Source organism: Danio aesculapii, chromosome 1 (genome assembly GCF_903798145.1).
Source record: "Danio aesculapii chromosome 1, fDanAes4.1, whole genome shotgun sequence".
In the NCBI taxonomy this organism is placed as follows: Eukaryota; Metazoa; Chordata; class Actinopteri; order Cypriniformes; family Danionidae; genus Danio; species Danio aesculapii.
Window position 1 is genome coordinate 43,309,128 of NC_079435.1, and position 16,573 is coordinate 43,325,700.

At 38.5% G+C, this 16,573-nt stretch overlaps 1 protein-coding gene across 1 annotated transcript in view; it reads left to right on the forward strand.

The window, feature by feature from the left end:
- si:ch211-197n1.2 (EF-hand calcium-binding domain-containing protein 6) overlaps window positions 1-16,573 on the forward strand; it is a 74,455-nt gene that overhangs the window by 25,794 nt on the left and 32,088 nt on the right. The window contains exons 10-12 of the mRNA XM_056460870.1: window positions 1-85; window positions 470-535; window positions 2,615-2,725. The exon at window positions 1-85 is cut by the window's left edge and continues 23 nt beyond it. Of these exons, the coding sequence (XP_056316845.1) occupies window positions 1-85; window positions 470-535; window positions 2,615-2,725 (262 nt within the window). The remainder of the gene's footprint in view (window positions 86-469; window positions 536-2,614; window positions 2,726-16,573) is intronic.

Below are 16,573 nucleotides of genomic sequence, written 5' to 3' on the forward strand. Positions count from 1 at the left end.
GCTGTGTTTCTTCTTTGAGTGCCATTGAGGCCAAATTAATTCGCCTGTTTCAGTCAGAGTTTCTCTCCCTCCTAAAGACCTTTCAGTGAGTACAATTCCTTTTTTCCCCTTTTCTTTTTGTGGAAAAGATCCCATTGACACCTTTTAAATTGAGAACAGGTATCTTTGTGGCATGTTTTAAACCACAAGATGTTTTACTACCTTTTGGGTCAAAGGTTGACATGCTGTTTTGGACTCTTTAATTAAAACTTTGCATGGTTACTAAGAATCTCATCACAGAAACATTTCAGAACCCTTCAACTCTAAGACCTCCAGCTAGAAGCATCTCTCTTGAGTCTGAAAAGCTAATTCTCTTACTTACATACTTCTTAGGTGTTTAGCAAATTGTATATATACTTAAGTAAAATAATGTCATTTCATTTACAAATATATTGTCTGATTGTTTGTTTGTTTCTGTGCGTTTGGATAGGAACATTGACAGACTTAATAAAGGGGCCATTAGTAAAGAAGAATTCCGAGCTGCTGTGGAGACCAGGTACTCACTTTCTGTTTGCTTATATTATTACAGACCATTTCAGAAAACAAATAAAAAAGAAATAATCTAAAATCTATTTAATTTAATTTAATTTAATTTAATTTAATTTAATTTAGTTTTATTTTATTTTATTTTATTTTATTTTATTTTATTTTATTTTATTTTATTTTATTTTATTTTATTTTATATAATTTAATTAGTTTAATTAAATTTAATTGAACTTTTTTTATTAATAATAATTATTTTATTTTATTTTATTTTATTTTATTTTATTTTATTTTATTTTATTTTATTTTATTTTATTTTATTTTATTTTATTTTATTTTATTTTATTTTATTTTATTACCAGGTACTCTCTTTCTATTTTCACTTGTATTATTACATTTCAGAAAATAAATAACTGTATTTTTACTTTTTATTATATGTTAATTCCTTTTCATATTTTTCTTACTCCCCTCAAAATTTCAGCTTTCAGACTGATTTACATAATCTATACAACATATGCACAATATTTTAATGAAATGGGGTGCTTTAGTCTTAGACATTTTTTAACCAATAGAATTTTCGAACCAAATAAAATATATTACATTGGATATAGCTAAATGTATATTAAATTCAATATATACTGTATCTAGTTTCGCGTGGCACAGTGGGTAGTGCTATCACCTCACAGCATGAAGGTCACTGGTTTGAGCCTCGGCTGGGCCAGTTGGCATTTTTGTGTGGAGTTTGCATGTTCTCCCTGCATTAGCGTGGGTTTCCTCCGGGTGCTCCGATTTTCCCCACAGCCCAAAGATGTGGTACAGGTGAATTGGTTGAGCTAAATCATCAATAGTGTATGTGTGTGAATGAGAATGTATGGGTGTTTTCCAATGATGGGTTGCGGCTGGAAGGACATCCGCTGCGTAAAACATATGCTGGATAAGTTGGCGGTTCATTCTGCTATAGTGACCCCTGATTAATAAAGGGACTAAGCTGAAAAGAAAATGAATGAATGAATATCTGATTCCACTATTGTAATGGCAAAAACACTCATTTTCAAAACTGCGAGTGATATTTAATAAATAAAATCATCATTATTGTCAAATAAAATCAACAACACCAGTAACGATGATTTTCAGTATTATACATTTTAATACAAAATTTATTTATATAATATTTTCTATTTTTTTCAGTTGTTATTGTTTTGTTTCAGTCCAATTTCAGTCCATATATAATAATTTAGACCTCACTATAACTACATAAATGCATACTCATTTCATAATTTTTGTCAAAATTATTCAAAAACTTCTTTTCACACTCAAAAAAATCTCAAATGATTTAAGAATTTACACATTTATAAATATCTTGTAAATGGAAGTAACATGGGTGTCGTGTTTAATCAATAAAATCAGAGAAATCAAAAATAGAAATACAACATCTTACATCTCTTTTTTGTTTAACAAGCTTATGTCAAAGCTTGATTCATCTTAAATCATTTTAATCCAGTTTTTGGCCTTCTTAAAACTTTGGGACCTTTCTGGTTTAGAATCGCTGACTAACAAGTGTACAGAATAAAATACTTGTTCATACGTATTTTTTGTTTGTCATATTACATCATTATGAAACTGTGACTTTTTTCCCCCTCAAAAACAACTCTGCCTTATCAGCGTCTAAATGAAGTGATTACCTAATTTACTTGTATCATTATATTTAAAACTCCCCTAACACATTTACCTCAGCATAATCCTCTTTATTTGAGTATGTACTATTGTAGCCGCCATGCAAGACCTGCAAGCCAATCTCGCATTTTTATTCGTAATCTTTGATAAGTTCATTTGTCTTTATCTGTGTTTTCTGGAGCGAGTGAAGGTTGTAGTTTGTGCGAGTGAATATTTGCGTGTATGTGTGTAAGTCTAATCCTTTGATTGACTGGTCAGTGTGAGTCCGGCTCTGTGTGATGACCGGGTGGAGAGGCCGGTTGACCTTCTGACCTCTCGACTGGCATAGGGTCAATGAGCGCTGGAATGGTCGGGCCTTATGAGTGGACTCTCGGCCTGTGGTGACATCACTGACCTTCTGACCTGACCTTCTCCACAGGTTTGGCCTGGAGATTTCCGAGCCTCAGTTTGAGCAGCTGTTGGACAGACTTCCTCTTGACCGCCACGGAAATGTGCAGTACCCAATCTTCATGGCCGCCTTTGACACCAGGTAAATAGCTGTTTGACCTTTTGAATATTCACTGCGTGATAGATTTAGATTTTTCATTTAAAGGGATAGTTCACGCAAAAATGAAAATTCTGGGTCACACTTTATTTTGATGGTTCGTTTGTTGAATTTAAGTTACATTACATCTACATTCCAACTAATTCTCATTAGATTATAAGTAGACTGTTAGGGTTATGGTTAGTGTAAGTTGACATGTACTTGCAAGGTTTATTATAGTCAGTTAAATGTCTGTTGAAGGAGCAGTATCAACAGATATTAAGCAGGCAGTCTACTAATACTCAAATGGACCATCAAAATAAAGCGTTACCAAATTCTGTCGTCATTTACTCACCCTTGACTTGTTGAAAACCAGTTAGATTTTTTTTGTTCAGTGGAGCACAAGAGAAGATATTCTGAAGAATGCTGGAAATCTAATTTTTTGTTTTTCCTATTATGAATAATAGTTACAGGTTTCTTAGTAAGTTAGTGTATAATGATGGTTTGTTCTGACTATCGGAAAAAAAAATGTGCTTAAAGGGGCTAATAATTTTGACCTTAAAATGGTTCAGGAAAAATTTAACTGCTTTTATTCATACCGAAATAAAACAGACAAGACTTTTTCCAGAAGAACAAATATTATCAGACATATTGTGAAAATTTCCTTGCTCTGTTAAACATAATTTGGGAAATATTTAAAGGGCACCTATGGTGAAAAATCTACTTTACAAGCTGTTTGGACAGAAATGTGTGTAAGTATAGTGTATAAACTGTCATATTGGGGTGAAATAAACACGCCCAGTCCTTTTTTTTTTCAAATTTAACAACATAAAAATGGTGGACCAATTGAAGCGGTTTTCAGATCGACCGCAACTTTACGCAGGAGTGCGGTCCCCCCGCCCACCAATATTGATTGACAGCTGCGCGCATTAACATGTCCGGTAGTCACGTGTATGATCATATCAACAAGACAGGACGAGCACAAAGCAACCGGGAATAAAAGTGTGTTCAGTTCGCTAGGATCATCAATCATCATCAAACGTGATCAAGAGTGAGTTTTACAAGTTTAAAATGTTTTAAAACAGAGCATGTGTGTAATGAATTACAGCGATTCACTTCAGATGCACTTAATCAGCACAGCCGCGTGTCAGAACAATTATAAAAGAAGATGCTTCAATCGCGGTTTGTGGACGTTAAATCAGGTTTGTTTTGTACATTAATATAAGAGATATCCATACAGCAGCGGAGATTACCAGTATCATGTCACATATGCGTGCAACACGAGTGCAAAGCTTAACGCGCTGTCTCTCTCTCTCTGTGTGTGTCTGCGCTATGTGTGTGTATGTCTGCTCTATGTGTGTGTGTGTGTGTGTGTGTGTGTGTGTGTGTGTGTGTGTGTGTGTGTGTCTGTCTGCGCTATGTGTGTGTGTGTGTGTCCTCGCTGTGTGTGTGTGAACTTTGTAATGACATTGTGTGTGACTCATTGTTGCAACTCCACAAAAAAATGCATCAAATACTGTTTGTTAAAGTTCTTACTGTAGTATTTCTCACAAACGTTACGTGAGATCTGCTTCCTGAGGCAGCCGAGGGCAGCGATTGCTGACAGGCACGTGGGAACGGTTGGCGGGGAGGACTAGCCTTAAAGGCCCAGTACAAAAAAACTGCAACAACTTTTTTTCCAGCTATAATATAGACACTTCAAACAGCTATAATAAATAATCTGATGGGTGTTTTGAGCTGAAACTTTACAGACACATTCTGGGGACACAAAAGGCTTATATTAAATATGAAAAAAGGGGTAACCTATGTGCCCTTTAAAAAGAAAAAAAATGTAAGCGTAAATGTAAATTCTGACTTCAACTGTAAGTATGCAGAACCACACAGTAGGTATTATCAACTAAGAATTTTGCATCAATAAACTTTAAAATGGAAAAATAAGGGACATTTCAGCCAAAAAATTAAATTTTGTTACAAATTACTTGCATTAGTTTCAAGCCTTTGTTTTTTGTTTTTTTTCAATAATGTTGAAAACATGTAACCATTGATATCAGTTCATTCATTAATTTTCCTTTGGCTTAGTCCCTTTATTTATCAGGGGTCACCATAGCGGAATGAACCGCAAACTTATCCAGCATATGTTTTACTTAGCGGACGCCCTTCCAGCTGCAACCCAGTACTAGGAAACACCCATACACTCTTACATTCCCACAAATACACTATGGGCAATTTAGTTTATTCATTTCACCTATAGCGCATGTCTTTGGACTGTGTGGTAAACCGGAGCACCCGGAGGAAACCCATGTGAACGCAGCGAGAACATGCAAACTCTACAAAGAAATGCCAACTGGCCCAGCCGGGACTCAAACCAGCGAACTTCTTGCTGTGAGGAGACAGTGCTGCAACACTCTTTAAACATTGAAGGGGGAGTAAATTAGAAAAGAATTTCCATTTTTTGGTGAACTGTCCCTTTAAACTAAGCTTCAGATCAAATGAAATGCAATTAGCAACTTTTCATTTTCTGTCAGTCTTAATACAAGATGTAACTACAGAAGAGTCAAGCTTTAAATAAGAGAGATTATTAAAACTTTGTTTCGAAACTTTTGAACGAGATGGTAATGGTTCAATCCGATTCAATGCTTTATGCTAAGCTAAAAGATCATCTGAAAGGATTAAAAATGGTTAAACTCAACTGTTTAATTCTTGGGGAGCTGTAAAATGAGCCTTTTTTGTTTTGTTTGTTTTTAAAGTGGAGTTTTCTTTTTATGCCATGTAGTATATGATCATGCAGAATTTAAACTTGGTGCTAATTAGAAGCCAGTTTGCAAGATAATAAACTTAACTTGTGTCACCACTGAAAAATGTTACAAAAGGTTTTCTCTGCATCCTCATGGGATCTTGATTAGCATCTGTTTCATATACCCAAATGATTTACTAAAATATTTGATTCCACAGATTGTAGCAATTACTGATAAAACGAAATAGGATGTAATTTTAAATTGTGTGAATAACTGTGCATTTTTTTATTCATAGTTATTTATTTATATGTTTTGCATTTTTGAGTGACTTGTGCACGTTTTTTCAGTTTTAATTCTTAATTAATCTAGTGAGGAACCTTATATAGCAACTTCACTAACATTGATTAAAATATAACCTTTTAAGTAATAAAAGTCAAAAAGTCTTGTAATAACCTCAATTAACACTCCAGGGTTTGATAAGTATTTCAATGGGTGCAATATAAAGGCTTTAAAATGTGTATATTTTTTATATGATCCTAAAGCAACAATTAAATAAAAAACATTTAATATTGTATAATGAAGTATAACAGTTATTATTAGTTTTTTATGTTTTTATTCTTCCCATATACCCACAACTGTTTGTGTGATTTGTATTCAGGAAGAGGGTAGAGATTAAGTCTCTTAAGTCTGCTTCAGGGTGGTTCTTTGCTTTGCTTTTGTATTTTAGTCATTGTGTTTTAACCGTTAGGATGCTACTGAAAGAAATAGCCTAATAGTTCTTGTATAACAACTACATGTATGTGTGTGTGCTCTAGTGTGTCTAACATACACTCAAAAAATTTTGTTTGCTGTGTGCTCAAACCATCTATTTTAAATGAGCTTAATACAGTTTAAACACAAAAACAAAGAGTTTTTTGGGACAAATTAATTGTTTTATTTTCAATCCACTTTAATTTATAAAAATTAATAAGTAAACTTAATTCCTTCATGTTGTGCCAACACAGATTGATTGATTTTTTTTACAATGTATATGATTGAAGCAAGTTTGCTAGAACAATTATTTTATTATTTCAACACCTTTAGAAGTTTCTTTAGCCATTCAAAATGCATTACAGTATATTTTTTGTCACACTTTATTTTGATGGTCCATTAGTTGAATTTAAGTTACATTACATATGCATGTCAACTAATTCTCATTAGATTATAAGTAGACTGTTAGGTTGGGGTTAGGGTGAGTTGACATGCAAAGTTCCTTATAGTCAGTTAAATGTCTGTTGAAGGAGCATATCAACAGATATTAAGCAGTCTAATACTCAAGTGGACCATCAAAATAAAGTGTTACCTATTTTTAAGTGTATGCATCATGGTCATCATGGCATAAAAACATTCATTTTAATACAATCACCCAATCATCTGAAAATTATAGATATAAACTTGAAATCTTTGAACTTCTTGAACCGTTGATGAAAAAAACGCAAGGCATTTTTTTTGTCAGGACGATCGCCTAAAATTGTATGTTTGTGCGTAGATGGTTAAAATGGTTGGTTATGAGGATTGGGACCTGACCAGCCTGGGGGACCCATGTGAACTTCCCAAACCACCTAATGAATGACCAACAATAACCAACGCAATGTAAACGTTTCTTAAATAGAACAGGGCAATGAATTTTAATCTGCTAGAGTAGCAGCTCTGAGACATGCGGTTTTAGTGTGATTTGTGTGTGTGTGTGTGTGTGTGTGTGTGCATCAAATGGGGGCTGGGTATAAGCTTAGCTGCTCATTTTATTTTCTCTCTCAGTGTGTGTAGGGGATAAAGACCTAGAAAACCAGCCTGGCTTAGTTGACAGGTGACAAGGGTTATACTGAATGGGGATTTTGTAATACTAACAGTGGGGAAAAAGCCCATGCACCAAGGGACCTCCTGAATAGAGAGAAAGAAAACTTTAGAACTTCTATACTCGCAGCGAACAGTGAGAAAGGCCGACCATGACAGCTACAAACTTTCGCTCTCGCTCTCTGTCCCATGAGAAATGCTAAATCATTCATGCTAAAGCGGCCTGATCCTGGTGTCAGTAGTTTCTGTGTGGCATTTCCTCTGTTTGGGTGAAACTTTGACATGTTAGTCAAACAGAGCTTTAGCTGTCAACATTTAGAGCGCAACAGATTAACATCGCTCACATCCCGCTCAAGCATTGTTTAGTCACATTATTGTAACTTATATTGGACATTTACTAGCAACAATACAAAATAAAAGCATTTGCGTGCTGATAGAAGCCTGTATTTTAAAAGTCTTAACGTGGACATAGTATGTTTGTTATTGATCTCCCTGACTAAGGACGACCTACAATTTATTACATTTTGAAGTCACTGCTCCCTAGCAGAAGTCAGATTTTAAAGCATTTTTCATGAGACACCCCTGCAGGCACAGGAAGTCAACATGATATCATATAGATGTTGTACCCCAACATTGTGGGGACATTGGATTTTGTTTGGAAATGAAATTCGAGTTGACGTCAAAACCAATCTAAAACCAATCCAACTTCCAATCTAAAAGCAACCTAAAATCAATCAAATATCAGCATCTACTCATGTTACACCTTGATGATGTGTAACACTATGACATCTATCAGACATCGGATTTTGGTCATTCCAAAACAACCTAAAATCAATCTAATATCAACATAATTTGAAGTCGTTAATGGATGTGAAACTAAGGTTGTCCTTAGACGCTGGCTAGACATTGAATTTTGGTCACCTGACATCATGACCTAATATTAACGACTTATGTTGTTGTGTGCCTGCTGGGACAGTATAAAAACTTTAATGAGATATTTGAAAAACTTACAGAAACCTCCCAGATGATGGTATTAAAGTCCCAGTGAAATCAAAATTATCATATTTTTAGCTTTGAATCAATATGTTAGGATAATCTATAATCAGTCTGCTCCAATACAGTGATAAAATTCACTTTTATATCAAATAAACATTCAAATCTTTAGGTTTGTCATTTCTGACAAAATGAATCAACATTTTTTTTGTCGTCAACACATACTTCAATTTCTTATCAGATCTTATGACCAACGAAATGCTCACTAGTATTTGATATGTCCCGCCCCCTCAAGACGCTATTGCTAATGCCTTTATTCAAATCAAAAGAGCGTTCAAACTGAGGGTTCGCTAAAAACAAATGAAGAGTTCAAATGCAAAACCCTCTAAACCCATCAGACCTCTTTTCTTGTAAATCAGCGTTTCTATCAGCCTCCTCCGATTAGGTTCAGCAATTTAATTTTATAGATAAGGAAAAGGTTAGCAGCTGGTAAATAATTTTTTTTTCAAAAATGTCACTTTAGACAATTCTTTGGTTTTTAACAAGGTAAATTTTCTTTTGCGTCAAAACCAGCTAAATCCTCTTCTGCTTTTTTTGCAAAAACCTCTAAATCCACCTATCTGGACAAGACAGTGTAATTAGTTGAAAAATCACTAAAGATGCAATTAGAAATAATTTTACCAAACATAAAACACATTACACAAACCACCTAAAATTAAAAATACCGTATTTTCCGCACTATAAGGCGCACCTAAAAGCCTTAAATTTTGTTATAAAACGGCCGTGCGCCTAATAATCCGGTGCGCTTTATGTGTGCACAGAGTTCAAAAATCTGTAAAAATGTTGTTGTGTGATTTCGGAAAGCGCTCCGCTTGATTGGCTGTCGGAGCATTTCCCGCCGACACAGAGACGTAAAACGTACACTCCGTACGCAGCAGCAATAAACCAATCAAAACAGGGCGTTTAAAGTGAAGTTGCGAGCTGCGTGGGAGCAATGGATGACAGACGGCGAACACACTTTTACTAAGACTGGTAGGCAGCGCCGGGCGAGTTACGCCACCATATGTGAATCGATTGTGGATGCCTGGGCTAAGTTGTCTGCTTTAACTGTTGTCCGAGCTTTCGCAAAAGCCGGCATCATTGCTGAACAGCCACCCGGCAATGAGACTGACTCGGACAATGATGAGAGAGAACCCGGCGTGTTTGATGACGAAACTGCCCAGCTGCTCAATTCAGACACAGAACATGAAGACTTTGATGGATTTGTGGGAGAAGACTGATTAAAAAAATAATGTGAGTGTATTGTTAAATAGTACAATAAAGTTCAACTAAACTGTTTTGCTTCATTACCTTTTTTTTTTTTTGCAGACAGTGTATTTTAGCGTGCGCCTTATAATACGGTGCGCCTTATGTATGGGTTAAGTACAGAAATAGACCCCGTAATTGAGACTGCGTCTTATAATCCGGTGCGCCTTATAGTGCGGAAAATACGGTACATAAATCTGTCAAGTAAGTGGCGGTTCACAAGGCACCAACCAGGGACTAAGCAGAAGGAAAATGAATGAATGAAATCTGTAAAGTAAATGCATTAATAAATAACAATAATTAAATCTGAACAATCTGTTGTTATTTCTGATATTTGGGATTTAGATTTAATGTAAGTAGAGCAATGTGAACATTACAAGCTAAGCTTATTAGATTTAAATAATGTACTGTAGTGTAAAAACATTGTGAAACATCAATATCTGCATGTGCATTGTCCATTAATAAAGTAATATTATTTATTGAAATCATATAAATAATGTATAGTTTAATACATTTATATTTTTTTAAAAATAGCTTACATTAGCAAATAAAACACAAGGTAGGTCTACTGTGCAAAAAAGGGGACATCTCACTTACTTTTAGAAGCTGTCATTCATTCATCCTCTCTATACTCACGACTACTGTTGTTTATCCTCATAGCATCCATGTGGAATAAAAGAACGGCATCTTAACTTCGTCTTTTATGAAACGGAGTTGCCGTTTAGTGTATAGTAAATCGAACTCGTTCAAAGTAGCAACACTTCCGACTGTACATTGTGTTTTCTTTTTCTTATGATGCACAGAGTTTTGAGGTAAGGCATGTTTTCATTTTCCATTCACTGACAGTCAGACAGGTTCATGCAGGTCATCAAACTTTATCTTTTAAAATCGAAATCGGTATGAATGTGAGTAGTATGAATGGAACTTGGACGTACTACATTCGCCATTTTGTCATGATCATGTGACCTACCCGCGTCGGTTGCTTCGCTTTACTCCCATTCATGAATTCTCTCACGGAGCATCATGGGATAGCGTAGCGTGCATCAGATGCACACTTCAGAATCTCGCCGGAAGTAGTAAGTCATCCAGGTACTTCTCGCATATGTTTTTGAATTCTATGAATTCTGACAGAGTTTGCTTGTTCTCCCTGCGTTTCCTCTGGGTGCTCCGGTTTCCCCCACAGTCCAAAGACATGCGGTACAGGTGAATTGGGAAGGCTAAATTGTCCGTAGTGTATGAGTGTGTGTGAGTGTGTATGGATGTTTCCCAGAGATGGGTTGCGGCTGGAAGGGCATCTGCTGCGTAAAACATGTGCTGGATAAGTTGCCAGTTCATTCCGCTGTGGCGACCGCGAATTAATAAAGGGACTAAGCCAAAAAGAAAATGAATGAATGAATGTATTCTGACACTTCTCGACGCGCATACTGATAACGTACTATGTAGTATGGAAGTATGCGATTTCGGATGCAATCATGCTGTTTTAAAAGAGGGAGTGGCTACTACCCTGGTTTGTTGTTTTAGTTGAAATTACATCAAACATAAACTGACTTTGAAAGAAGGTTAACAAATTTACTGAACCCCTCAGCAGGTGTTTCAGATGAAGTACAGAGCAAGAGAAGTTGGTCAGTGTCACTACTAACTCGTTCAAATTCCCCCCAATAGTCTGGTCATCCCTCATAGACAAATGCATGAGAGGATAACGCTGAGAATCTCATTACAATTGGTTCAGAAATTCTGCTGGATTTGATCTCCAGCACAGTGCTGAACAGGGTAAAGATCTCCATATGCAGTGCCATGATGTTTAAGAAAATTTAAAAGCTTTGCAGTGACCAAACTTCATCACCAGAAAGAATCCAAAGTCACTTACCTTTGTTGAGGAGCATGTTACTTTAATGATAAAACCATAGACTATATAAAATATGGATGTAGGGTCTGAGACGCCACCTGTAGATTTCTGAAGGGCACAAATAAACTACAGGTGGGCGGAGCCAGCCACCACCATCTTGTCAGCCCATCACCGTGCTGACTGTGTATCGCTCCTCGATAATTTAAAATGCTCAAAGAGGCAGGGTGTGTGCACTGTAAAAAATAAATCCGTAAAATTTATGGTAAGAAAACAGCAGCTGTGGTTGCCAGTATTTTACCATTTACAAACCGTAAAAGTAATTTCTCATTTTTACAGTAAACTACCGTATTTCGTCAGTTTATAGATGAAATATGTCTGTATCTTGAATTACCAACATCTACACATCTTTTGTCACACAGACAGACACGTTAGCACAGCCATACGCAGGTGGTGATGAGACAGTTACATAATGAACTAATGCTCACCACAAACAACTTTTCTCACAAGCAGAAAAGTGTATCAGAAGGTGCTCAGTGTCATTCACACAGCTACTAAACACCAGTATGGTAACACGCATAAAATTGAAGTCATAAAATAAACATTGTTTATCAACATTAGATGTAACATAAATCTCTAATGTACATCACTGATGGGGAAACAACTAAAACGATCCATATTAATGTCAACAAAAAGCATAAAAAGTGATGTGCCATACAGGGAATTCTGGGAAAGTCAATTTACGGTTATTCGCCGTATATGTTAAGGAAACATACTGTTAACCAGGTTACGGATTTATACTGTAGCTTTTTTTTTTAATTTTACCATTGAAATCACAGCCATTTTTACAGTGTGTGTGAATGGAGATGCCTGGTAGTTTTCCTTATTTTGTATTTTTGGGGTGAAATACCGAGAGACGCTTGTTTGTGTTCTGGCTGCATGTGCTTGGTTGTATCTCTAGATTTGTTTTTTTTTTTTCCTTTTCAATATACAACATGCACAAAGGCCTTACAAATATATGTTACACTATACAATTAAAGCAGATTTTAATAATTTCAACAAATAAGCATCCTTAATGTGTTTATGCCTTTCTTAAGTTTTCATGTTAATGTTTACTTTTACACGGTAAAAAAACTGTAAAAATGCTACGGTAAAAATCCATAACCTGGTTAACAGTATGTTTCCTTAGAATATACGGCGAATAACCTAAATTGACTTTCCCAGAATTCCCTGCATGGCACATCGTGCTTTTTGTTGACATTATTATGGATTTTTTTGTTGTTTCCCTATCAGTGATGTACATTAGAGATTTATGGTACATCTAATGTTGATAAACAATGTTTATTTCATGACTTTAATTTTATGCATGTTACCATACCGGTGTTTAGTAGCTGTGTGAATGACACTGAACAACTTCTAGACACTGATTCACTTCTCTGCTTGTGGAAAATTTGATTGTGATGAGGATTGGTTCATTATGTTACTTTCTCATCACAACCTGCATTAGGCTGTGATAACATGTCTAACTGTGTAACAAAAGATGTGTAAATGTTGATAATTCAAAATACAGACCTATTACATCTATAAATTCATGAAATACGGTAGTTTACTGTAAAAATGAGGAATTACTTTTATGGTTTGTACCGTATTTTTAACAGTAAAATCCTGGCAACCACAGCTGCCAGTATTTTACCGTAAATTTTACGGATTTATTTTTTACAGTGTAGCATCTCATTTACTGGAAGCTCCGGAGATAAATAGTTAGATCTCTGAACTTTAACCATAAATAGATAAATGCTGTGCTTTTTTCATCTTTTTTATTCAGTCGCAATGACTTCTGGGACTTCTAGAGCGAAAACTGTGCTTAACTCTGCATCAATGCATCCTCGATTTCAGGAACACATCAGGGTTCTGTCATGGGTCCTCCGTTCCTGTGGTCTTGAGTTTTGGAACTTAACTTTGGTGGCTGATGATGATGTTGATGATGGCAGTTGTTGACAAGGATGCAAGATCGATTAAGAACACATATTGAGAAACAGCCAGTGTTATCCTGTAGGAGACTAGTGATGTCTGTGAGAGACTAGTAATGCCCTATGAGAGACTAGTGATATCCTGTGAGAATCTAGTGATGTCCTGTGAGCAACTAGTGATGTCTGAGAGAGACTAGTGATATCCTGTGTGAGAAACGGTATACTGTAAGAGACTACTGACCTTATGTAGCTGCAGATGTGCATTCAAAGAAAGGACCTGTTGAATGTTTCAGCTCCACTTTGTTGATTAAAATAATAACACATTAATCAAGAGATAGCTAAACACACACTTGAAGTCAGAATTATTAACCCCCCTGTTTATTTTTTTCCCCAATTTCTGTTTAACAGAGAGCAGATTCTCAACACATTTCTAAACGTAATAGTTTTAATAACTCATTTCTTATAACTTTTATAATAATTTCTTAACTTATTTTGTCTTTACAGCTATACAGCTTAGTGACATTTAAACTGTGTAACTAGGTTAATTAGGTTAACTAGGCAGGTTAGGTGTAACACGGGGAGTGACAGACAACTGAGGTTTAGGATCCACGTGCAGGTTTATTCAAACTCAGGGAGGCAATGGTCAACACTGGTGCAAACAGATGTATGAAGGCAGTCCAGTATCGTAATCAGTCACAGGCGAGAGGTCGGTAGACAGGCGGCAGACAAGGAGAAAGGGAAACCAGGCAAAGATCAAAACACTGAGGAAGACTAGACTAGGAAACCGCGTTGTAGTGTCACTATACAGATAACAAGACTCAGATTTGTAGTCCATAAGTTATTGTGAGGGTGAGTGCTTACCAGCGACCTCTGGTGGTTAGAGATCGCTGGTAATCATGACAGAGCCCCCCCTCTAGGAGTGGCTTCCAGACACTCCTAATACTGATCAGGCGGGAGGTGGAGCGGAGGCGGAAGAGGGGGAGGGATGGAGGGCCAGGACCATGTAGAGGAGGCGTACCTGAAGCATGGAGCTGAGGAGGGCCTGGAGCGTGGAGCTGCGGAGGGCCTGGGGCGTGGAGCTGCGGAGGGCCTGGAGCTGCGGAGGGCCTGGGGCGTGGAGCTGCGGAGGGCCTGGGGCGTGGAGCTGCGGAGGGCCTGGGGCGTGGAGCTGAGGAGGGCCTGGGGCGTGGAGCTGCGGAGGGCCTGGGGCGTGGAGCTGCGGAGGGCCTGGGGCGTGGAGCTGCGGAGGGCCTGGGGCGTGGAGCTGCGGAGGGCCTGGGGCGTGGAGCTGCGGAGGGCCTGGGGCGTGGAGCTGCGGAGGGCCTGGGGCGTGGAGCTGCGGAGGGCCTGGAGAGTGGAGCTGCAGTGGCCCTGGATCATAGATCTGTAGAGAACCTAGAACCTTACTTTCCGCAGACATCGGCGGGTCATATGAACCTGGCGGCCATTCAGAAAGCTCAGGCGGTGGCGACCATTCAGGAAACTCAGGCATCGGCGGCCATTCAGAGAGCTCAGGCGGCGGCGGCCATTCAGGAAGCTCAGGCGGCGGCGGCCATTCAGGAAGCTCAGGCGGCGGCGGCCATTCAGGAAGCTCAGGCGGCGGCCATTCAGAAAACTCAGGCGGCGGCGGCGGCAGCTCTGGCAGCAGTGGCGGCTATGGCTCAGGCAGTGGCACTGGCGGTAGTGGCTCTGGCAGCTCTGGAGGATCTGGAAGCTCTGGAGGATCTGGCAGCTCTGGAGGATCTGGCAGCTCTGGAGGATCTGGCGGATCTGGAGGATCTGGAGGATCTGGAGGATCTGGCAGCTCTGGAGGATCTGGCAGCTCTGGAGGATCTGGCAGTACTGGCGGCAGTGGTGGCTCTGGCAGCTCTGGCAGTACTGGCGGCAGTGGTGGCTCTGGCAGTGGTTCTGGCAGTTCTGGCGGCAGTGGCTCAGGCAGTGGCACTGGCAGTAGTGGCTCTGGCGATGGTCTTTCAGGAACTTGAACTGGAACTATGGCAGGAACAAAGGCAGGAACAGACTCGGAACAGGAAACCATCTTGTGAGCCGGAGGACTGGAAGCAGCCATCTTGTGAGCCGGAGGACTGGAAGCGGCCATCTTGTGAGCCGGAGGACTGGAAGCGGCCATCTTGTGAGCTGGAGGATGTACTGTAGACTGCAGAGATGGTGATGCCAGCATTAATGTCTCAGTGGGATGTACAGCAAGCCCTGTTGTCCTCTGGTCCTGCTGTACATTGCCCCCCCAAAAAAAATATTTAGGGGTCTCCTCCACCTCGCCCACGGTGAAGGGGGACCCACTCATTTGTAGTGCTAGGTCAATATAGTTCATTATAGTGCAGTGAGGATCATTTAGTGGCATCATAGAGTATAGTGGTTCAGATAGCCCACCATGAAAAAATATCATCAGACATACCTCACTCATTGATGTTAAATGTGATAGTTCAATGAAGTCCTCCACATATTCCTCAATTGACCGTGCTCCCTGACGCAGGCACATGATTTTAATTCCCGCTGGATCCATGTTTGGCCGAGTCTTCTGTAACACGGGGAGTGACAGAGACAACTGAGGTTTAGGATCCACGTGCAGGTTTATTCAAACTCAGGGAGGCAATGGTCAACACAGGTGCAAACAGATGTATGAAGGCAGTCCAGTATCGTAATCAGTCACAGGCGAGAGGTCGGTAGACAGGCGGCAGACAAGGAGAAAGGGAAACCATGCAAAGATCAAAACACTGAGGAAGACTAGACTAGGAAAACGCGTTGTAGTGTCACTATACAGATAACAAGACTCGGCAAAGGCAGGGAGTGTGTGTGTTTATTAAATAGTGTGTGTAATCAGTCTCTGACAATCCTCAGCTGGTGCAAGTGTAATCAGTGAAAATGAGGAAGCATGTGTGTTTGTAGAACGGAGTGCATGTATGAAAATGTAGTCCATGAATGGCAGATTTGTGGTCCATAAGTTATTGTGAGGGTGAGTGCTTACCAGCGACCTCTGGTGGTTAGAGATCGCTGGTAATCATGACATTAGGGTAATTAGGCAAGTTATTGTATAATAATAGTTTGTTCTGTAGACATTTGGGAAAAAAATAGCTTAAAGGGCCTAATAATTTTGTCCTTAAAATGCTTTTTAAAAAATTAAGAACTGCTTTTATTCTAGCCGAAATAAAACAAATAA